Source organism: Geotrypetes seraphini, chromosome 2 (genome assembly GCF_902459505.1).
Source record: "Geotrypetes seraphini chromosome 2, aGeoSer1.1, whole genome shotgun sequence".
Taxonomy (NCBI): Eukaryota; Metazoa; Chordata; class Amphibia; order Gymnophiona; family Dermophiidae; genus Geotrypetes; species Geotrypetes seraphini.
In genome coordinates this window covers 378,583,448-378,608,279 of record NC_047085.1, presented here as the reverse complement: position 1 = coordinate 378,608,279, position 24,832 = coordinate 378,583,448, and the positions used below count along the sequence as shown (strand labels likewise).

The 24,832-nt window shown below is 41.9% G+C and overlaps 1 protein-coding gene across 1 annotated transcript in view; it reads right to left on the bottom strand.

Moving 5' to 3' along the window:
- LOC117353985 (dynein heavy chain 5, axonemal-like) overlaps positions 1–24,832 on the bottom strand; it is a 629,516-nt gene that overhangs the window by 146,082 nt on the left and 458,602 nt on the right. The window contains exons 63-65 of the mRNA XM_033930650.1: positions 16,791–16,985; positions 15,864–16,019; positions 13,682–13,864 (exon numbers count right to left, since the gene is read on the bottom strand). Of these exons, the coding sequence (XP_033786541.1) occupies positions 13,682–13,864; positions 15,864–16,019; positions 16,791–16,985 (534 nt within the window). The remainder of the gene's footprint in view (positions 1–13,681; positions 13,865–15,863; positions 16,020–16,790; positions 16,986–24,832) is intronic.

Sequence of the window (24,832 nt, the reverse complement as noted above, 5' to 3'; positions counted from 1 at the left end):
AGGGGCAAATATTCTACTAGAATTTAAGGAATTTTGGGCATTTATCTTGCTGGTCTCAGGACTTAAGGACATCCCATATGAAGAAGGTCTGACCAGATTGTGCTCATATTCTCTTGAGGAGCGCAGAGAAAGGGGGGACATGATAGAGACATTCAAATACATTATGGGTCGCATTGAAGTGGAGGAAGATATATTTTTTCTTACGGGTCCCACTGCAACAAGAGGGAAGATTTCATGGTGACACCAGGAAGTACTTCTTCACCGAGCGGGTGATTGATCGATGGAATAAACTTCCACGCCAGATGGTCGAGGCTAGTTTGTACTCAACTTCAAAAATCAATGGGACAAACACGTGGGGGTGCTACAGAGTTATGCATAAAAGATGGGTAATCCAGGGAGGGAGGGGTCTTGAGTGGGCAGACTTGTTGGGCTGCTGGCCCTCTTCTGCCGTCATACTTTCTATGTTGGTAGTAACCTCTACCATAGTTTTGTCAAAACCGGCATTTGGTACTTAGAAAATGAAGATAAAATGAAAGGTATTGAAGTGGGGGAAGGGAAATGGCTGAAAAATGCAGGCCTTATCCCCTGGGTTGAATATAGGTCGCTCAAATTTGGGGGTGGAACCCAGATGCACACATAAACTAATTAGTCAGTTGGGCACTATCAACCAATTACTGGCATTAATTGGAGTTAACTGGCACTTAATTGGCATCTGCCTATGCTGTGACCCCAAAGTGTTTCATGTGCAGCTCAAAAGGGGATGTGGTCATGGGAGGGACATGGGCAGGTCAAGGACATTTCAAATATTTAGGCACAGTGTTATAGAATACTGGGGTTACATGCCCAACTTGTGCCTAGGTTTCAGCAGGCTTAAGTCCTTGCGCCTAATGCTGGGCTTAGAAATCCACTCTTAAGTGCTAGTTTACAAAGGGTACTCAGCCCAGAGTGCCCTTTACAGAGTAACACATAGTGTGAATTTTTCTCAATGCCTAAATCTGAGTGTCATTTACTGAATCTGGCCCTATGTGTTTATCTGCTGTCATATACGTATCTATGCTTCATTCAAGAATAACTTGACCTTGATTCAATTAAGCTATTATAGATCAAGGCACTAAAAACAGAATATTTAGCAAAGATATTTATTTTTAGAACTGCCTTATATTTAAGACTACTTTGTATATAGATCAATATGGTACATGCATTTCACGAGTCTTGTTAATGATACAACCCTTCATTTAAAAACAAAAATCTAAGGAGGACAAAATGCGCACCGTCCTCGGAAAAATACAGAGCACTAATGAAAAAAACCACCTTTAGAATTTACCTTTGATGAATGTTTGAAATTCAGGTTAAGTGCTGGCACAGGTGCTTAAATTATATGTATATTCAGTGCTGATAAATATAAGTAATGGACAGCAACTGTGCTGCCAGCATCCAAATAGATTTTGGTCTGCTCAATGACAGCCTTATATCTATCCAGCTGCTGAAATCTTCTGTCTGGTGCTGCATCTGTTTCTTCCCTAACCTAGCTCCTTATCATCTGGATAACATCTAGCCATTTAGTAATTTAAGAGCACTGGAGAAACCAGGATCTAGATCATGCTGACACTCGTATTCTTCGGCAAGTTACTTCAGCCTCATTTACAAGCAAATGACCTATTTGCTAAAGGTTTTCTCCCATTTTAAGGTACTTCTATAACAGTGGACCTATATTTAGGCACCTATAGGATGCCTATGTGATTCTTATTCTATAAGGGAAAGTATGTATCTTGGGAGATTACAAGCAGAGTGGAGGAGTAACTTAGTGGTTAGCACACCAGGCTTGACATGATGGCAGATAAAGGCCAAATGGCCCATCTGGTCGGCCCATCCGCCGTAACCATTATCTCTTCCTCTCTCTAAGAGATCCCACGTGCCTATCCCAGGCTTTCTTGAATTCAGTCACAGTCTCTGTCTCCACCTCCTCTGGGAGATTGTTCCACGCATCTACCAATCCACTGTTGCTCGTTGTGATCTTGGGCAACTCTCCCTCACTTGCAAAATTAGATTGTGAGCCCTCCGGAAACAGAAAAATGCCTAGATTAAGCTACTACTGAAAAAGATGCGACTTAAGCGGCCAAGGAGCAGTTGTAAATATTCATGCCTAACTTGCTGTAGCATCCTAACTCTGCCCTGCCCACTCCATCCAGATTTCACCCATGTGTGTGCCCACTTTCAGACTATATGCCACTGCATTTAGGGGCCTTTTTAAAAAGATAAAATAGTTGGATTTTTGGCACTTGCATGTGTATGTGCATCCATTCACATGTATATGCTCCCTGGTATTCTAATCATTTATGTGCCTATTTGACATGTAAATGCTGGTGCCCACATTATACAATTGCTGCTTTTAGGGGTCTTTTATTAAAAATTAGTGCATGTTATCATCAGCAGGGCCCATAGATATAAAATGTGTCCTGAGGTAGAAAAGGTGCTATTCTATAGTAAAAGATTCCTGTGTTTCTATGGGAAAAATTCTTTTTTATTATTTTTTATTAACTTTATTCATTTTGAAGCCATAAATAAGTGCAACAAATTATACAATCATATTACACTATAAAAGCACTTAAATTCAACCAAAATTGTAGTCTATGACAAATTAAAGAATTAAAAATATTTTCCAACCCCTCCCCCCACCCACCCACCCTGGACGTGCATGATCAAAGGGCAAAATCAGCAATCACTCTTTGCAAAATTTTGTCAATGGCTCCCAAATCCTCAGAAACTTCTTTTAATGTCCCTCTTGTATAGCCATAATACGTTCCATTTTAAAGATGTGACACAAAGACTCCCACCAAAAGGTATAGTTCAATTGATCCCAATTTTTCCAATTCCTTAAAATTAGCTGTATGGCAACCCCTGTCATAATAAAGAGAAGTTCTTTGTAAGGCCCTTAAACGGTAAGTACTCTGCAGGGAAAGAATTTTTGCATATGACTATTCCCCCAGATTCTATAAAAGGTGGTCACATTTGCAAGCCCAAATTTGCATGCAACCCTGAGATGTGCGCAAAACTAAATTGGTTAACGAGCTAATTAACATCAATAACTGGGTGCCAACAATAAATTATTGATGTTAATTGGCAACAATTTGGATTTACGAGTGCATCGTGCTTCATGTTATTTTACAAACTGCGCACCCAAATCCCACAGCATGCAACCCAAAGGTGGGTCAGGGGCATTCCAGAAATTTGGGCATAGTGTTATAGATTACTATAGATGTGTGCCCACAAGGGGGCGCCGGGAATTACACCTGGTTTCAACATGCTTAGGACCTGGTGCCCAACTCTGGGTGTGGAAATCAGCACTATGTGCTATTCTACAAAGGGTACTCAGCTTGGAGTGCGCTGTATAGAAGAGCGCTGGGTGTTGATTTTTTTCCAGCTCCCAAATTTAGGCTCCATTTACTGAATCTGGTCCGATGTACTTTAAACTCTTAGGGCTCCTTTTACTAAGCTGCATTAGCGTTTTTAGTGCACGCAGCATTTTAGTGCATGCTAAACCCACGCTACGTGGCTAGAACTAATACCAACTCAATGCTGGTGTTAGCGTCTAGTGCACATGGCAATTTAGCGTGGGCTATTCTGTACATTAATGCCCTAACGCGGCTTAGTAAAAGGAGCCCTTTTACTAAGGTGTGCTAGGACTTTAACGTGCGGAGTAGCGCGCGGTAATATCCTGCGTGCACTAAAAACGCTAGCGCCCCTTAGTAAAAGGAGCCCTTAATGAAAAGGCATAATCTAAATATAAATAAATAAAGCAAGCAGAAATGATCATTGTGGGTCCTTTCATGGCATCAAAAATAAGCAAAATAGTCAGATTGTTAACACAAATAGTTAAGCATATCTCTCAGTGTGGATATCTTGAAACTCGGCACATTTACAGCCCTTAAGCCAGCTTGGTGTTCAGTATCTCTGTACTAAAGCAAACCTATTTTACAGTAGTTTATAATAATAGCAATTGCCCTTAGGCAATGTATTTACTGTCAGATGCTACTCTGTGTGGTAAAGGATATTGGCTTTACCCTGGGCCTCAGGACTCTCCAGGGCCAGCAATGCTTTATCCATCAGAGAATGTATTCTACACAAAATAAAAATGTTAACATGCCATTGAAGAAAACAAATCAACTCTCTTCTGGTCTTTGGCACACTTTAAGAATCTGCTTTAAGATTTGAGGTTCGTAGGAGCTTGCACTACAGGGCAAACTCTTTATCTGTAGTTCAGCAACCACTGTACATCCTGCGATTTCTCATGGACTCAAGTGCCTTTTACAAATTCAGCATTCAAAAAATTTGTCCAGGTAGATTTGAGAGTTGCATGACCAAAGTTTGGCATTTCAAGTTCTCCCCTCTTTCTGCATCTGCTTAACTCCCTCTTCTACGAAATCATAGGAACTCCATGAGCATCGAGAGCAGTGCAGGCCATTCAGCATGGCTCTCTGCACTAAAAACCGCTAGCGCAGTTTCGTAGAAGAGGGGGGGTAGATGTTGTTATATTTTTATAAACTGTGTTTCATCTGTTCCATTTTCTAGGAGAGCAAGAAATGTAATTTGTTGGGGGTTAAAGGGTTTGCATTATTGCACTATTATTTATGTGGAGGGGTATAATTTTAAAAAAAACTGTCTAGGTCCCCTTTTGGCCTAAGGCCCTAAACGTTGAAAGTAGAAGCAGGAAAAATGTCCATTTTCAAAAAAAACATCCACAATAAGGTTTTTTTTAAGAATGGCCCACCTCTACGTTCAGCAGTTTAAACAGCCATACCACCACTACGTCTAAACTTGCAATACATTATCAAACAAAAAAAAGCCTAAGTCCCAAACGCCCAGAACGAGACCTTTTAGGCGAAGGAGGGGCCAGTCCTTCGCCTAAAAGCTGAATTCTGTAACTGGTGTCTGTCAAAAAGAACACTAGTTACAGAATCCACCCCCCCCCCAATTCCGATTGGCCCATGTGCCTAAGGCCCCACCTGTGGGCAGGGCTTGAGGCGCCTGGGCCAATTAGGCCCTAAGACCTGCCATTCTAAGGATGGCGGGCTTGCCAGCTGGGCTTGGAATCTGTCCATTTGTCCAACTTTCTTAAGGTACCGGGGGGGTCCGCAGGGTTCAGGGGGGCCGAGGGGGAACTGGGGGGGCAATCATGGGGAGGGCGACAAAGGAAGGAGGGCCTGGGATCCCTCATGACCATATCTTAGAGAGGGTGGGGTGTAGGGGGTTTCGCCAGGGCAGGAGGGCTTGGCCTGTCCAATCTGATCGGGGATGTGGATCACGTCAGTAGAGATTGGCTATCTCTCCTGCCACGATAGCGATCCCAATTGCCGTGGTTGGCTGCACTTCGGGATCGTTATCGCGGCAGGGGAGATGAGCCATCTCTTCTGCCGCAATGGTTGCGGTGGAGGGTGGGCAGGTTGCCGGGGCCGCTAAGCTCATCGCGGCAATCGTGATCAGCTCAGCAGTCCCTTTTTTGACACTTATACCTGTTTTGACTTGGTCTAAGTCAAAACGTATAAGTGCCGACTAGGCAACCTGTCAAATGTTTTGGTTATACTTGCTGCACGACTATGTGTAGGTCGGCCCACCTCCCGCTCACCTCCTGCCCTTTCCCCTCCTCTAAAAGTGCCTCTTTTCACTCTATGCGTTTAGAGGCAGGGGAAAGGCCTAAGCATTTAGCGTACAAAATCGGTTAGCGCACCTTAATAAAAGGAACCCCAAAATGTTGGACATTTTTCTTGTTTGAAAATATCCATTTTTTCTACTGGATTTTTGGATGTTTCTCCCCAAAACATCCAAAATCGGATTTAGACATCATTTAGGCCACTTTGTAGACTTTTTTTTTTTATTATGAACCCCATAATGTTTTTAAAAGGTTATATTGATGTATGTTTTTGTTCAATGTTTTATGAATTTTAATAATTTGCAAATTTGAATTGCATTATTTAAACTTTATATGAGTAGTTCCATAGGTTTGAAAGGGTGGGATATAACTATAGTTAAAACTTATCCGCACAGTGCTAACATTGGACACTATTGAAGTAAAAACATTTGGTGAAGGGGATCATTTTCAAAATAGAAAAATGGCCATAAAGCAGCACAAAGTGACAGATGAATGCTTTTTTTTTCTAAACTCATTTTTTTGAGAGTTTTCTATGCAGTTCATATGCATTGCATTTAAATCTCAAGAGGGCATACTGGAGGTGTATTTTGGGCTGGACTAGGGCAGGCCTATGATTTTGATATTTTTCTGTAATAATGGAACATTGCAGAAAACATCCAGGGCAAAAATTGGACATTTGAGGTTAGACATGTTTCTATAATGAATAAGTGCCAAAAAGGTGCCCAAACTGACCAGATGATCACTAGAGGGATTAAGGCATGACCTCTCTTACTTTCCCAGTGCTCATTGTCCCCCTCTAACCACCCCAAAGATGTGAAAGAAATAGTACATGCCAGAATGTCTAGCAGCTTCATATGCTATGGCCAATCCTATGACAGCAGCAAGCAGGTTCCTGGAGTAGGCTAGTAGTTGGTGCGGTGAAGTCTAGAGAAGAGAACCCAGACCCATGTCCCGCTCTCACTAGCACACTTGTAGTGGAATGTGTGAGCCTTCCAAAACCTATCAAATACCTACTGTGCCTAGATATACAAAATGCGGCAGCACATTTGGTTATGGGAGTATCTGGCCATATTACATGTGTTTTGAGAAAGCTGCATTGGCTGCCTGCAGTGTATAGGGTGACCCATAAAGTTCTAACACTGATTTATCAGTGGATATATGTAGATGTACGAGTATATTTTGTTAACACATTCAAAATGTACTGTGCAAAAAGATTGTTGCGATCAGAGTCTGTAAGGCTATTGTGCCTACCACCGGTGCCAATGTATCACTATGAAGCGACTTGAATGTGTTTATTTCATCGCTGGCTTTAAATTGTGGAAGGTGCAGCAATTTAAAAGCTTATTACAGATACATTGTTTCATGAAGGCCTTTCTGGAGAGATGAAATTTCTTGTTGCTTGAGCCTGTAGTAGATGATGTATGGGGAGGAGTAAGGCTGCAAGATGATAAATGTATTGTATGTTGGTTTAAATGTATTGTATGTTGGTTTAAATCATGTATGTAGCAGTATATAAATATAGTAAATATGAGGGCTCGGTAGATGGTCTGTGAATGCACTGGCCCTCCATGCCCAGCAGAGCTGGAAAGAAAACTTTTTTTCCTACTTTTGTTTTTTATTACTTTTTCACGAGCCCTTGATTTTAACCCGCGGTTAAAACCATGGGCTCGCACTGTGGGGGAAAGCAAGGAGAGTTGGGGCAGAAGCAGGGCAGCAAGTCGGGGCAGAAATCACTGGCTGAATCCTGACCTGAGATTTCTTTTTTCTTTTGAAGCAGGGGTGCCCACACTTTTTGGGCTTGCGAGCTACTTTTAAAATGACCAAGTCAAAATGATCTACCAACAATAAAATTAAAAAAAAACACAACGCACAGTGTACGCATAGAATTGTTAATTATCATTCCTATTCCGGGGTTTTTTCAAAGAGGTCAAAGCAGATGACTCTATGCACTGTCACCTCAGTAACAACCATACAAAAATAGACAAATACCCACCCCCTCCCTTTTTACTAAACCACGATAGCAGTTTTTAGCACAGGGAGCTGCGCTGAATGCCCAGCGCTGCTCTCGACGCTCATAGGCTCCCTGCGCTAAAAACCTCTATTGCGGTTTAGTAAAAGGGGACCATATTGTAAAATATAGAGAGCAGATATAAATTCAGACACATTTTGATCACTAAATTTAAAATAAAATCATTTTTCCTACCTTGTCTGGTGATTTCATGAGTCTCTGGTTGCACTTTCTTCTTCTGACTGTGCATCCAATCTTTCTTCCCTTCTTTTAGCCTGTATGCTTCCTCTCCTCCTGACCTCATTCCGCCCCCCCCCAACGTTTTCTTCTTCTCTCCCTGCCCTCTCTTTCTTTCTCTCTTCATGCCCCTTTTCTTTTTTTCTGTTTCTCTTCTTTCCTTCTGTCTCCCTGCCTGCCCTCTTTCTCCCTCCCTGCCCTCCCCCAAGCCACTGCTGCTGCCATCGGATAACAGGCCCCCAAAGCCGCCCGCCACCAGCCAAGCTTTCCTTGCTTCGGGCCCACCAGCATTCCTTTCCCCGACGTCAATTTTGCCATCGGAGAGGAAGTTTCGCTGGCCAGAACTTCCTCTCCGATGGCAGAATTGACGTCGGGGAGAGGAAGGCTGATCGGCCCAAGATTGACCTATTGTGAGAAATGCTGCCGGGTCCTGCCTTTGAGGAAACAGAAAGTAGGCAGGACCTGGCAGCAAGAAGAGCAAATCGCAAGCTTCACTGACCTCTCTCCCGCTTTAGCCCGCGAACGGTGCTCTAACATGTGCGTGCCGGCTTCCCTTCTCTCCCCCCCCCCCGGACATAACTTCCAGTTTCAGAGGGAAGAGAAGGGAAGCCGGTACAAGCACACGTTAGCCCCCGGAGCATAAATTCTCCAAGCCGTTTTTTTTTTTTTTATGTTGAGCAGCGGAGGCAGCAGCAGAATTTAGGAGCAGGCCAGTCAGGAGGGAAAAAAGAGAAGTGAAGAACGGAACCTGCTCTGCGATCGACTGGGGTCGCCTGAGCGAGCGACCTGTCGATTGCGATCGACGTGTTGGGCACCCCTGTTTTGAAGGATCATATTAAAAAAAACCCACATACTTGGGAGCTAGGGGCTTGGCTGAGAAATTCTTGCTTAGCATTAGCAAGAGTTTTATCTTGGGGAAGAAATGAAGCCAGTGAAGGACCCGGGGAGACAGCGGCTGCAGTTCAACATACCAGCTGGCTTCTAGCCTCAGCTCACTCACACGCTTCTCAGGGCATGTCTAACTCCCTAGCTGAAACTTTTTCGCGAGCCCATTTTACTCTCCCGTGTCCCAGGCTAGCCTGCCCTTCCCCCACAGTCAAGCCCGTGGTTTTAACCCGCAGTTTAAAGCAGGGCTGCACTGCAGGGAAGAGCAGAATAGCCTGAGACATGGGAGAATAAAACGGGTTCGCAAAAAAGTTTCAGCTCGGGAGGCTGGGGAGGAGGACATGACCTGAGGAGCATGTGAGAGAGCTTAGGCTAGGAACCAGCAAGAGTTGGGGCGGCAAGAGCAGGAGTGTAATCACAGAACGCATTCCAATAATGTGAGGCGAGTGAGACAGAGTCGGAGCGGCAAGAGTAGGAGATGTGCCTCAGCTGGTTGCTTATTTTCAGGGAGAGAATGTTCAGGAGAGTCAGCAGGGATGTGAGCGACTGGTCCCCAGCAGTTGCTTGTTTTGGGATCAGCCAGCCCAGTCGGTGCGCCTCATTTTTTGTTTGTGAATCTCTGCCTGCCTATATTTGCACGCCGTTCCACCTCATTTGCATGCACAGATCGGATCAGATCGGAGGATAATCAGGACAGAGGTTAATGAATCGGGTCGGAGGAAAATCGGGTCACAAAGTGCTTGGGACACGATCGGTATCCTTAGTGAATCTAGTCGTTATTGAATCTAAAACATCCTATTTTTTTGCCCTGATATTTTACAATATTCCAGTATCGCAGAAAAATGTCTAAATCATAAGCCCGTCCTACTTTCACCCAAAACATACCTCCAACATGCCCCCTTGAAATTTAAACGCACTGTATTCAAATGGCATAGAAAGCCATCCTAAAAATGGGTTTCAGAAATAGCAATTTGGATGTTTTGGCAAAATAAAATCCATCTGACACTTTTTGGATATTTTTCTGTTTTGAAAATGAACCCCATACCTTCCTTTTATTACTCTACCTGAATGTGCAATGACATACACTAAAGAAGTCATTTCAGAAACATTTAAATGTGTAAATAGCAACATGTCTAGATAGCAAACATATAAATAATGATTTTAATAAGCTGTTATTTGCGCATGTACATTCCCCAGGATACAGAGATTTAGAGGGGGGAGTGTCTTAGGCATGGTTTGCGTGTTTCACAAAAATAAATATGTACCTCTCATTTTACAATAGGGATACCATCTGTTTTGAAAAATCTATCAGCCGGCTTTTGCACCTGTTCCAAGGCACACACAAATGCTAACTCCCAGTTTAGACCTGTGTCTAAATCAAGTTGTAAGTGCAAAAACAAATCACCCCCATCCCCCAACAGCATCACTAAGAACCACCCATATCCCCTGACAGTATTCATACTATCCCCACCCTGCCAGAATCGATAACACCTGCTCCCTTGACCTTCTTGCCTCTTACTTTTCCCTAATGTTTAATGGGTGACAGGAAGGATCCCCAGATGCTCCTGCCCCATTGGTACTCACATTCAAAATGGCACCTCTAATCCCAAAGTAGTAATTTTTCTAAACTGCCGATATGGGTAAAGCTGTCTTTTGGGAACTGAATAAAACTCTTGCGCACGTTGATTGGTGTCATCTTCACTGTGGTTTCCTGTGCTACGAGGGTCATTTCATAACAAATGCACACTATTTTTAAAAAATTTACATTTTGTTTTTTTTTTTTTTTTCAAGTATTTCTTTACAATCCTTCAATATAGTCTCCCTGCTTTGCAGTGACTTAGTCCCAACGTCCGGGAAGCTTCATTATTCCATCCAAGATACCGTTGTCATGAAGGATGAGTGGCCTAGCCAAGAGCAAATGAGGTGGGATTTTGTGCATTTTTCTGTGCATTTTTTGCAAAAAATCACGATAATACACTGCTGTGACACTTCTTTCACATGGAACTTTAACTGTGATGATGATGCCTTCATGATCACAAGCAAAAATCATCATTTGTTTGACTTTTGATTGAGCTCATCAAAATTTTTTGGGTTATGGGGAAGACGGAGCTCTCCACTCGTCATTGAAAAACTACACGAATGCGGGTGAGAGGTATTACCTCATGCTCCCTATAGTCCAGACATGAGTCCACCAAACTTCGACCTTTTTCCAAAGTTGAAACAACCTATGTGTGGACATTGTTTTGCATCTCTGGAAGAGCTTTCTTCCACCGGTACCCGAGCCATTCGGCTACTGAACCAAACGGTGTCTTGGATGGAATAATGAAGCTCTCCCGGACATTGGGACTTGGTCATTGCAAAGCCGGGCGACTATATTGAAGGACTGTAAAGAAATACTTGAAAAAAAAAAATAGTGTGCATTATTTATGAAATGACCCTTGTATTTCTCACTGAAGATTTGTTCTTCTTTATTGTTTCGGTAAAGCTGCCAAATGATGGGGACTTGAGGAGTGAGGGGATGATATGAAGGCTTTAGGGGTTGGGGGGATGAAGGTTGGATGGATGCTGTTGGGACAGGGTCTGGAGGATGAGACCTGTCTTGGGGTTTTACAGCAGAGACTTTTTTTAAACAATTCATTATGACCTGAGCAACTCAGTTCTGTTCTCTACAACCTATTTAAAATGGATCTTCATATTTATTGCAAAAGAACCACCTTCTACATTCTGGGGGCTTCAGATTTTTAAGCTGTCAAATCTGCAGCTGAAAAGTCAACATAAATGGAAATGTGTCAGGGACAGTGGGGACAAAGTATTTGCTAGGAGATATTTGATTTGCTTTCTCAAAATATTTTCTTCTGCTCTTTCTTTCAGTTAAGCACGTAAACTAAGGAATAAGCAAATTAACCCCCCACATTTCAACCTGTATATACAGCAACCATTTTTAACTCTCTTTTTTAGGGATATTCGTAATAAGATAGATTTGTACACCATGGAAGAAGTATATAAACCAATCTCATGAATATTCATCGTGAATATCCTGAAAAACTGATTGGCTGGCGTTCCCCCAGGATAGGTTTGAGAATGACTGTTTCATCTAGTGCTCATCTGGTGCTTTTAATTCCCACCAATAATTAGTCTAAGAGTTGCTACTGCAAAATTCTGAAAGCACACCCAGAAACATCCATAATCCTTTGAAATGACAGTGAAAAGGCATTCAAGGAATTTATTACATTGACAGGAGTAACCTGAATCTAGGCAGCTATTCACTGTACCACATCCAAGCTCCATCACTACATTAATTGCAGCATCAATTCCTCAAATATAGAATTAGACCTGTGACAGTGAAAGTTTTTTTAAAGCATTTTTAGCCTACATATAGTAACTTAGTAAATGTTGACAGATAAACACCTGCACAGTCCATCCAATCTGCCCAACCAGTGTTGGACAGAAGTTGTATTTGGCACTCTGTACAGATTCCACTTTTTCATGATTAAACACTGGCATGTTTAATTTTTCTCTCCCTGCCAATTTTTGGTCCTACTTCCCAACTACTGGAGTTGCTGTTGAAGCCACTCCAGCTTTGACCTGATCTGTCTTTTGCTATTTATAGGACCCAGACCATAGAAGTCTCATTCCAGCTATGAGGTATTTTAAATTTTGCTGTAATTGGATTCCAACTTTAAAATATTAGACTACTATTTTGTCTGCTTAAAATGAATTAAAAACTCTCTGGACTAGATGCTCTAAGAGGATCTGCAAGACCGTGTAGGCCTGCTCTGATCTGATTTTTTGGCCGATTCAGAAAGAGCTATTGTTGCACTAAAAGGTTTGCTTGCAAATGATTCACACGGATTTTCGTTGTAATCCCCAATTCTGCCATCCAATTGATCACTGTGAGAGCGATGGTCACACATGCGAAGTGCTGGTAAAGGAAGCCCAAACAGCTGAGAGGCATGCCACTCAGCTGTTCAGAGCAGGAAACTTTTTTTTTCTTCTTTTTTCTTTAATGGGCACAGATGCTGTGTGTTATTCACACACAATATCTGACCCATTAAAAGAAAAGTGCACCCCCCCCCCACCAATGACAGCCCTCCCCAGCTACCACCAACCAACTTGGCACCAGAAATTCCCCTCCCCTCACACTAGCAAAAATTGGCAGGAGGGATGGCCATTTCCTCCTACCATTCGCCCTCCCCTGCACGAGACAAAAATGGCAGAAAGGATGAACTCTCCCTCCTGTCATGCAAACCCCTCCCCTGCAACAGCGAAACAGCAGGAGGGATGCCTACTCCCTCATGCCACCAAGGCCCATCTCTGCACCAGGTGCCCCCAAACATCCCCTACCCTCCCTCTTTCCCCCCACCAAAAAAAGGCAGGAGGGGATGCCCACTCCCTCCTGCCGCCGGAGGTCCCATGAAAGTTCCCCACCCTCTGAACTTCCCCTTACTTTTTCAGAGAATTTGGAGCAGGAGGGAAACTCAGTCCATCCTGCTCGTAGACCCATCAGTCCAAAATGACAAACCTTTCCCTCCCCCATGCATCATGTGATGCACGGGGAGGGGTCTAAGGCCCTGATTGACTCAGATGCAACTGGCCAATCAGGGTCTTAGGCTCCTCCCTCTGTATCCTGGGAGTCTAAGGCCCTGATATGCTCAGTCAAGCCAATCAATACTCCTCCTCTTTGTATCCCGAGATACAGAGGGAGGAGCCTAAGGCCCTGATTGGCTCAGACCCTTATTTGAATGGTCAGATCAGAGATTGAGCGATCGTGCAGAAACCAGGCGGTGAGTCATTTTCTGTATCAGGTCAGCAAACATGATTATTGCTAAAGCTGCTAAATCAGGTTTAGCGACGATTGCTGGCTTTAGTGCATCTGGTCCTCTGTCCTTAAAATCAAACTTTACCTGTTTTTCAGTAAGGATGACGCGACCAAGGAGCTGGTCTTCTAATCCTTTCATTGTTACAGTGAAGTCAATCACAGCAGTTTTAGCACTGATTTCTGGGGTGTAAGCAGGGTTTGCCAATTTAGTAGTTATGTAGAGGGTAAATCCCTTCAGTACATCAACCTCTTTATCACCAACTTTAACCTATAAACAAAATCCAAGCACATTTGAGTTGTAAGCTTTTATGGTGACTGAGTGGGCTCCATATACACAAGAATACTGGCATCTTTGAAGATCATAGCAACGCAATACTCATCCTCTCAGGTGTACCCATGGTGGTAGTCTAGGTTTTATTGCTGAAACACAGGACTGTTTGTAATAGAAATGGAGCTCAAAAAGAAAAAAAAAAAAAAAGAATTTCCATGCACAAGATGCCATTTTGTAACCTTGCATTTTTATGTAATCATGCAAAATAACATTTCCACAATCTAGAAAGGATCCAACTTAGAAAACAATTAGACTCTGATTTCTATCATTTTATGTATGTAGCATTAAAAAAAAATCTGCATATCTGCTTCAGGTAAATATGCTAGGTAAGAGAGTTTTTCAAGCATAGAATATCTTGACCCTGTCAATCCAAAGGGGCAATTTAAGGAATATGCATTTGAGAGCTAATTTGACAATTAAATGTAGCCTAGGAGCACTTAGGGGAACAGACCACTCCTGTGTACAAGATCTTCAAAACAGTGTTTCTAATAAATCTATGTGGAGTTGAATGCTTTCAACCTTGCTGCACTGAATGGCTGAATTGCCTTTCTGAGTTAGTGTTCCTGTTCCTTCTTTTATCCAGGGTTGGCTTCACAGGCAAGCCAGTGAGGCACTGACCCAGGGTGTGCTGCAAAAAGGGTACCAAAACGCTGTCATTGATGTTATCACTTCAGGAGTCTCCATGTCACCTTCTCCTCCCCCATGGCCTACTGCAGGGGTCCCCAAAGTCCCTCCTTAAGGGCCGAATCCAGTCAGGTTTTCAGGATTTCCCCAATGAATATGCATTGAAAGCAGTGCTTGCACATAGATCTCATGCATATTCATTGGGGAAATCCTAAAAACCCAACTGGATTTGGCCCTCAAGGAGGGACTTTCGGGACCCCTGGCCTATTGCCTCCCCAGGTGTCAACATTTCTCACACCTCTCCCCTTCCTTCTTCTTTCCATTGTCCAGCATCTCCCCTTCTCTCAACAGTGATCCAGCATTTAATCCTCTCTCTCAACCCTCTCCCTCCCCCCCAAACACAGTGTTCCTTAAAAAGTATTTTGTACGATGGCTTGAATGTATTTGAAAAGAGTGAAACTATTAAGGAATTGGACGACAATGAAAAGAATGATTTTGTATATGATTATAGCATTGTATTTTGTATTAGTCTTGACTCAATTTTATACTTGTTTAATTGTAATCCACCTAGAATTGTAGATTGTGCAGTATAGAAATTTTTTGAAATAAATAAATAAATCTTCCCCTGTAGAGGGCACCAACAGTGGCAGCAATTTACATATGTAGCCTGCATCCAACCCTTAACTCTTCCCTCTACCACATTCTGCTCATTCGCAAGAGAAAATTACATCAGAGATAGGCAGAACGCAGCAGAGGGAAGAGTCTGGGGCCAGCTTCAGGCTACGTATATAAATCATACCTCTTGATGGTGTCTTCTACAGGAGAAGATTTTTTTAAGATGCACCCGGAGGAGGAGGTTTTGAGAGAGAGGGTGAGATGTTGGACTATGGGAGGAAGAGGGGTTGAGAGAGATGGGATGATACTGAACCTGGGGCAATGGAATGGGGGAGAGATGGGGACTCGCAATAAAAAAAATTTTAAAAAAGATTTAAAGTGAGATTTGAACCTAGCCCTTGGTTTACAGTCCACTGCTGAACCTATACTCTGCACTGAAGTGTGTGTGGCCATTTTCTAAGAATGCTCCAATACAGATATCCATGTATGCCCTTTCAAAATTTGGATGTTTCAGTTTGTAAAATAGATGTTCATGCTGGATATTTTCATCACATGGACGTCCATCTCATATAGTTTCGAATGGACTGTATTCTTTTTGAAAATGCATATGAGATGGGTGTCCATTTGGAATGTTGAGACTTTGATATCCTTTCAAAAATTAATAGGAGTACTATACTGATTTTAAAATCCATCTCACTTTAAAAGTGGATCCAGATTTGATGAAATTCTTTTCCAAAACATTGTCAAGAGCAGGATCAAGTTCTTCTCCAACATCTTCTATCAACAAAGGTCTCCCCAAGGACAGACAGTCTTCCAGGTGAGTCCGAAAGTACTTGTGGTTTAAAGATGTAACCTATAACAGAAATATTTGCAAAAAAAATTAAACCTTTCTTTATTAGACTGAGCAGGTTTTGTGTTAGGGGGGGGCAGAAGGAGGGGGATACTTTCCTGACATCTGATCACACTTGTCACTTTTCAGCCTTACTAGGAGCTTTATTCTTTCTTTCCTTACTTGATGGCAGGGTTGGGGAGGAGGGAGAGTGATACCTACGTGCTCTCTGGGATCCCCGTTGGGATTAATGTAGTGTTGGATTATATATGTTCTTGCACATTGTTTTCAATCCTAGGGGAGGAATGTTGTATTGGGGATGGGGGGGGGATGTAAGTTAGGGCAATAATGTTAAAATGATTGATGACTATGGCAGATTTCCTTTCTCTATGCTATTGAACATTGTTGATTACAGTTGTGTGGGTTGTCATCAATAAAAATTGTTTAAACATAAATTGTCCTCTCATTGTAAAAATCCTGAAACTCAGATCAGTTTGTGAGCCTCAGTGATCAAATTTGGTGATTTCTGATCTAAAGGATTAAATCTTTTCCGCATCTCCAAATTGTTAATTTTATTTAAGCTAAAAGAAAGCAAAGGCATAGTTTAATTTAGACTTCCTTTTCATTAATCCCTTCTAGATTTATTTCTACCACACGCTCACTCAACTTTTGATTTCAATTACCATAATATCCTACCAAAACATGTTATTGTTATCTGAGTAAACTTTGCTCGTTTCCACCAGTCAAGCTGAAAGCACAATAATGAGCAAATGATGCATGTGAATGGAATAGTACCTGTAATTCATTGCTTTTTTCTTTATTTTTAATCCAGATCTTGCCTTGCCCTTGTGGATCAATCAACAAAGGATACCGTGATGCTTTTGTGACAATAATTCCATTCTGAATTGAAAGGTCATCATTTGGAAGTCCTTGGAGGTTCCACTCACCTACTGTTGCATTGTCAACAAGCATGCTGATAAGGTTAAGATCCTAAATATAAAGTGGTAAATCAAATTAACCTCCAGTAATCTCAAGATACCAAAAATCCTATAAAATGTATGCATAGAAGTGAGTCACAGATACCAGCCCCTGTTACTTAAACATAAAGGAGTCAATATTCAGCCAGCAGTGGATATCACCGGATATTCAATGCTTGGTTTATATGAAGCCAGCTAACATAGATGGTTAAACTGATATTCAGAACTTATTTGATCATGGGGTGCCAAAAAAAAGAAAGGGACTGTGTTTTATTCAGCCCCATTTATGCGGTTATGGCTGGTTAAGTGCTGAATATTTGCACCTAATCAGCCAAGTGCTAACTCCGATCGCAAAATGCCCCCAAAATAGCCAGTTTTCTCTTAGGTGATAACTGTTAATTTTCAGCGGCGATAATCAGCAAAGTGCCACTGAAAATTAGCGGCTAGCCCTGACCAAGCAATTTAACCAGTCAGCAGCTGTTTCTGGCTGGTTAAATCATTTTGGATATCGACCAAAAATAGCAATTAATTATAAAACAAAACATAGGACTTTGCAAGAGTACAACACAATTTAAAAGAGATTTAAAAACTTATCTTTTTGTTAAAGCTTTTTTCTGAGACAGTGATCTGAAAAAGTGATACCTGCTAGCCTGACAAATGGGCCCATTTTCAAAAGACACACATCCAAAAAATGGCATAAAGTGGTACTTGAATGTTTTAAATGCTAAAACGTCCAAATAGCTGCACTTTTTTTTTTGGGGGGGGGGGACTGAGGAAAAGCTTATGATCACTAAGCCAAATATACAGCTGATCCAAACCAGAGCTAACTGACAACTGAAAGTGGGATTCTAGGTATCATGAGCAATCAGAAGCTGAATATCATTAGCATCGATGAAAGGGGAGAAACCTAGTTGCTGTGCAAGAGCAACGAATAGAGATAAGAACAAGTTGAAAAACAGGGGGCAAATATCGAGCCCTGAGACACCCCACAGAAGAGCAGAAGCAAGCAGGAAAAGGAGTCATGATAGTAGACTCGGAAAATCTGCTCAGAAAAGTAAGAGCAGAACCAGTTCAACATTGATCCCATTAAGCCAGAGTCATAGAGCCAAAGTAGAAAGAGAATGTTAACTCTTTCTTCCAAAAGCTAAACACACCCTTTGGGCAAGGGATCTTCCAGTATGAGGCTTATTTTAAACTGCTTTCCAATTATTTTGTTATTACTTCAGGCTATTTCATAGTTTTGATTTTGCCTTTTCCAAACTCTTACATATGCTGAAAAAAAAGCCTTTCTGGTTCTCTGTTGTAATTTACAGGATGCTTGTTAAATTTCTCCACAACCTTTCTGTTCAGATTTAGTTGGTAGTATTTTCACTGCACTGATGCTTGTTCCCAGTTCCTATAGAACTGCTTTGGGTTCTCTCTAAATGGTATGTGTTTATTTCTTAATATGTCGTTATTTCCAGCACATGTGAGATCTGTTTATGGAATGATAATTCAGAATCCAGTATAACCCCTATATATATAAGAACATAAGCAGTGCCTCCGCCGGGTCAGACCATAGGTCCATCCCGCCCGGCAGTCCGCTCCCGCGGCGGCCCAAACAGGTCACGACCTGTCTGAATCACCAGAAGGGGCCCCCTTGCCACCTTGGTTTCCCATTGAGTCCTATCTTCCCATCGAAGTCCTAACCCTCCGGTCTTGCACATGCACGACCTGGTTGGCTTTCTATACTTATTACCTGGTTGGCTTTCTATACTTATTACCTGGTTAGCTTTCTATACTTATTACCTGGTTAGCTTTCTATACTTGTGTTACATATATATATCGAAAACTGATTAGGTCTATTAAATAAGATAGGAGTGTGGGTGACTCATGATAAGGAACTAGTAATCCAACATGCAACCATTTTATTGGAATTGAGTCTAAGTCTGTGGGAGGATAGCCAGGTTAAGAGAACAGAGAGATGTCATTGAGGAAGGGGAAGATAAGGGGGAAATGGTGAACAAGAGAAAACAAGCAAAATGTCATCTGCGTAGATAAAAAATTTTATGTTGAATGAATGAATAAGGTTTGCTAACAGACTGATGAAAATGTTGAACAGAATGGGAGCGAGCTCCACAGGTAAGATTATGGCTATCAAGATGGTAGATTGATAGGTGACTATAAATGTTCTTTCCGATAAGAAAGATGCAAGCCATGCCCAAACTGTACCTGAAATCCCAATCTTATTTAGTCGTGATAATAGTAGTTGATGGAAACAACTAGTGAGATTTTACCAGTGTTGAGTGTAGAATATAGATAGCTTAAAAGTGCAGTGACAATGGTTTCTGTGCCATGTGAGGAGCGGAAGTCAGCCTGATGAGGACAAAAGATCATAGACTGTTGGAAAAACACTTTTTCAAGAATTTTAGAAAGAAAATTAAGATTGAATACTGGGCGATAATTAATCGGTAAGGAGGAATCGAGGGTGAGTTTTTTAAAAAAAGAGGGCCGACAATGGCTTTTTCCATTTTTAGGGAACCAATCCTGAGGATAGACTGTCGGTGATCTTTGAGAAGTTGAAAGGTATGAGCCCCTGGGCTAGGGATCTCAACCATGAAACTGTAAAGAGATCAAGCATACAGAAAGTAGGCCTACTATGTTTCAGAATTAAAGAGTGGTCATAGAAGGGATGTCAAAGGGTGTCCATTTAGTTTATTTTGATATCTTTCTTATTTCTTCAGATCTCTATTGTGTTTTTGTTACTACTTTAAATTTATTATTGGAACATATATGAATTTAAGTTCTTATTCCATTAATGCAGTATATTTCAATGTAATGCTTTGGATCTTTCTCATTATCTTTGGTGATTTTGATCCTTTGAGATACACTTCTGCATGCAGTGCTTCTATTTATTTCAGTGTGGTTTTCTTTCCCCAAAGAAGAGTTACTGGTTTTCTTCCTTTTTCTGGCCCTGTGTCCTTTCTGGTAGGATTTTCTCAGTAATTGTTTTTGCTGCACAGTATTGGATTCAATTTATCTCTGTAGTATCAATAAATGATTGCTATATATGCATTATGGTTTGCTGATTTTACTTACCATATTTTTATGCTCCAGGCATTATATGTAATTTAGACAGTAGGAAGATTTAAATGGCTTATTAGTAGTGCTGAAGGTTCTTCTAACATAATGTCCGATGTAATCCTTTTTAATCAGTCTCTACATGTTTGATCAGACAGTCAAGGGCTATGGTAGTCCCTGTGCTGCAACCTTTTACATACCAATATTTTATTTAAAGCTTGTGCCATTTAACATAGACTATCATCATTTTGTAAATGCAGAACTGATTCTACCTGCAGGTGATCATTTCTTCTGTAACTATTCAAGTGCATGCCTAATTTGGTTGGCATTAATTTGAGAATGCAGATACAAATGGGCTTCATACATTTTATGAAATGTGCTCAAAATAATTCATAGTAATGAATAAGAATGACCATAAGTAAATAAAAAAGAAAAACCTGATTCTTTTTATTTCCTTAACTGTCCAATTTAACACACTTTACGAATTCATCTCCTGCTATAATAAAATGTACACTTAAAGGGCAGTTCTATACTCAAGGTGCCTGCTTTTACACAGCCCTTGCATGTGTAAATGTTTAGAATACTGTAAGTTAGGCTTGTCCCTCCTCCATTTATGTGCCCACAGCTATGCCAGGTCTATGGTCTATGGTAACTACAGTTGCATAAGTAGGGATACACTAGTATTCCATAATGGAATTGGGATACCAAGGTTCTGCTAGACAATAGGCCCCTACTACACCTACTCAGAGGGACATTAGAATCTTGGAGAGAGTGGGAGACAGAATCAGCGGCAGGCTCTTTGGGGACCGGCACGTCCTGTGGGTTGGTGCTGTGTGCCAGTGCCTGATCGTGGTAAGGGATTGGGCGAGTAGGCGATGCCGGATCACGGGGGAGGGGGGGTGTGAGGGCTCGCAAATCGAGTCAACGCCTGGTTTGCGAGACAAGATGTGCGAGAGTGCTTTGCTCGTCTTGCAAAACACTCGCAAACCGAGGTTTGACTGTATTATGAACACAAAACTGCGGGAACAGAACAGATGAGCAGATTAAATAAGCTGTATGTCTTTATCTGCCATTGTTTTCTATGGGAGTTGATATTCAGAAGAGTTTAATTGGGCAGGAGAGGCTGCTGCCTGGTTAAATCCTGTTGAACTGGCCATCCAGAAATGTTCAACAACACTTAAGCGGGTAGTACCACTAAATATTGCCTGTGACTGGCTGGGCACTTTTGGTTAGTCCTGGGGCACTCCAGGGGCAGAGCTAGTGCTTAACAAAAAGCTGTCCTAACTTTATCTGCCAAGTTAACCGTGCATTGATCTCAATATTGGTAGCTACCAGGTGACCCCTGTAACCATTGCTAGTGACTGGACATGGCCTGGAATTGAATATCCAGGTTCAATTCAGCCTGCAGCTAAAAGCGATTTAAAATCCTCTGACCATCGCAAATTAAATATTGACCCCTATGCTTCTCTGCTTTAATATTCAGTAGTAGAGCTTACAGAAAAGTTAGCTGGTTTTCATTATCGATTTAATTTTATACAGATGTTATACCACTGAATATAGCCTGATAATGTTAACAGGATAAACATACCAGATATCTTTAGGACACTTCTGTTGGCAACCAGATTTGCTTGATTAAATTTAGTTGAACAAAACTAATATTCAGTATTGTCAGACTAAACGCTAACCATTGCCACAAGCATATCTCAAACTTCGCCTCTATAAGATCTTACAGATTTTTTTTTTTTTTTAATCATTGAATTGGCCAAACAAATTTAAGAATTAAATAGAAGGGAGGTCAGCTGGTGGGGTTTAGAAAGAATTGTCAGGGATAACTCTACAGGTTAACCAGGGAAATCTTTTAAACACCATCCTCTACGTATCATCATGAATTGTAGAACAGATGTTTCCTCATGTAAGAAATTAAGAAATACTAACCATTGTGGAGCACCATGAAACCACAATAAATTGAATGTGGCATTTTCAGAGTTTGTACTAGGAGGATCAATAAATATTTTAAGGTTGAGCAGAATAGGTCAAATAAAATCTCTAGGTAATCTAAATGATTTCTCGGCTAAATGCAGATGCACACCTTAAGACATTTATGCCTACAGTTCATAAGTGGAAAAGAAAGCAAAATGATTGAAAAAGAATTAATAAACTTAGCCTTCGCCCTTCTCTTTTCTCTTCCTGAGCCTGAAGCACCGACAGATGGAGAAAAGCATGTGCCTGCATTCCAGATGAACAGTACAAATATTACAAACTATAGAGAAAAGCCAGGAAAAAAAAGAGCAAGAAATAGGGGCTGGGAAAGGGTGGTATGAATAAAATGATAGCAAGCACTGATGAAATTAATGCAGAAAAGAGGTTGAAAAAGTCATATGTACCAAAAAAAAGGATGAGCTTCAAATGATTCTTAGATTCAGAAATCAGAACTGTTGGTTACTCATAGAAACACAGTGTTATTTAAAAAATATTGTTGACAGCATGACAGCTTAAATATAACCCAAGCATTTGTATACAAAGACCCTAAAGAGGACTAAACAACATATGAGAGAAGAGGGAATGAATAGCACAACAATATAAGCCTAGACAGTGAACAAATAACAGAAGATATAATAATAGGGTAAAAGGGAAAGGGCACCAGCCCTCCCCCCCCCCCGCCCCTACTACATTGCAGAACAGCCACTTTTCCACTCCCTATTTGAATTTCCTAATTGAATTCTCAAAGTGCAGATAAAAAAGAGTCTATAAAACATTAATATCAGATGAGCAGGCAGCTTCACATTTGAACTGAAATGGGGGGGGGGGACTATGGGCTCCTTTTACTAAGGTGTGCTGGGGCTTTAAAACGTGGAATAGCGCATGCTAGACCTTAACGTCGTTACAGCCTTTTCTCCTTCCATTCGGGATGGTGCTCTGATGAGCCAATCGTCCAAGTAAGGGTGCCTTTGTCAACCTGCTCTGCAGAAATGAGCAGCTACTACCTTCATAACTTTGGTGAAAATTTGGGGCACCATTGCCAGCCCAAAGGGAAGCACTAAGAATTGGTAGTAATTCTCTAATACATGGAATCTCAGGAACTTTCTGTGTTCTGGGAAGATTGGTATGTGAAGGTAATCTTCTGTCAAATCTAGGGTGGCCAGAAATTTTCCTGGTTCTACCGCTGAGATGACAGACCAAATTGTCTCCATCCGGAACTCTGAGGGCCATGTTGATGTGTTTGAGATCCAGGATGGGTCTCCACTCCTCTGAGCCTTTCTCAGGCATGACAAAGTATATCAAGTATCTGCCAGAGCCAGAGTCTTCTGAAGGAACTGGTTCTGTGGCTTGAATACCTAGCAATCTTTGTAACATTAGCTGGACGTTTTCTGCCTTTTCTAGCCAGCCCGCTGGCGAATCTATGAACCAGTCAGAGAGGGTGCACAAGCTCTATTTTGTAACCCTCTCTGATCATCTCCAGGACCCAGAGGCGATTGTTATCTGTTCCCAGGCCTCTAGATAGTCCAAGAGCCGACCTCCAGTCTTTAGAAGAACGGCTTGAGGGCTCACATCATTGTAGCTTGTTGGCTGGCACTGCGGAACAGGAACCTGAACCTTAGTTCTCCAGTTCCTGGAGAATTTCTATCTCATACCCTGAAAGGATCTCTGGTTAGAGGCTCCTGTTGAGTACTGGTGAGAGCACCATAACTCATGAATGGGACCCTGGCTTTGGCATCTGGCTGCTCAGGGATCTGCTGTCTGGTAAAGATCTAGGACGGCGATCTTGTACACTGGCCATAAGATCATCTTGGTCCTTCCAAAACATCATCTGTCCCCTGAACGGGAGACTGCGCAGCATTGCTTTAGAGGTCGAATCACCTGTCCATTGTCTGATACAAAGTATATAACAGGCAGAGATCAAATGTGTTGCAACTTTTCCTATGATTGATTATATCGTAGAGTGCATTTGCTATGTAGTCTACTCCAGCTAACACAAGCTGCGGCAGGGGCTCAAACTGCTTCCTGAGGACCTTATCAACTCAGCGTCCTGTGGATCCTTTAAAACTACACCTCCCTCACTTGGCAGGGAAGTGTGTTTGGTCACCTGGCCAAACATTTGCTGGAATTCCTGATCCTTGAAATAGTCATGATTTTAGCCACCTTCAGGGAGCCATCAGGGGTCTCCCAGGGCTCTATAACCAGGATCCTCTTGTCCAGGTTCTATGGAAGAAATGTGGGTTGAGTCTGGACCCACTCAGATGAGAATACTGTGAAGACAGGGTTTTCGGAGGGTCAATTGTTAGTTCTCGAAGGGCCTCGGTAATAATCTGAAGTAATGCAAAGGACTTAGAGTTGGCAAACAGAGGGATTCTCTCCCTGGTCTATGGCCAATATCTTGTTCCTCCAAATAAGAGGCTGCTTCTCCCACTAGGGAAACTTCACTTTGAGAAGGTAAAAGAATTAAATCTGACCCCCTTGTCCCCCTCATCCCTGTCCGATGGACCATCAGAGTCCAAATAGCCTCCGCTCTCATGAAATAAATGCTCTGAGTATCCAGCGGGGCCTGCGCACTGGGCCACTCACCAGTGGACCTGACATGTGGAGTTAAGCCTTGTGCATATGCCTGTCAGAAGAGATTAATCAACTCCGGGGTAAAGGTCTAAGTGGGTAACTGTCCTTCCCTTTAGTATGGCGTAATTGCCTTTTCTTGGCCTGTGAAGCATCTATGCCCTTACAGTCTGTCTATTCCATTCTGCCATTTCATTCATCATTTAGTAACACAAACTTGTCATTCACATATGGGCACAGCTTACACTTGTG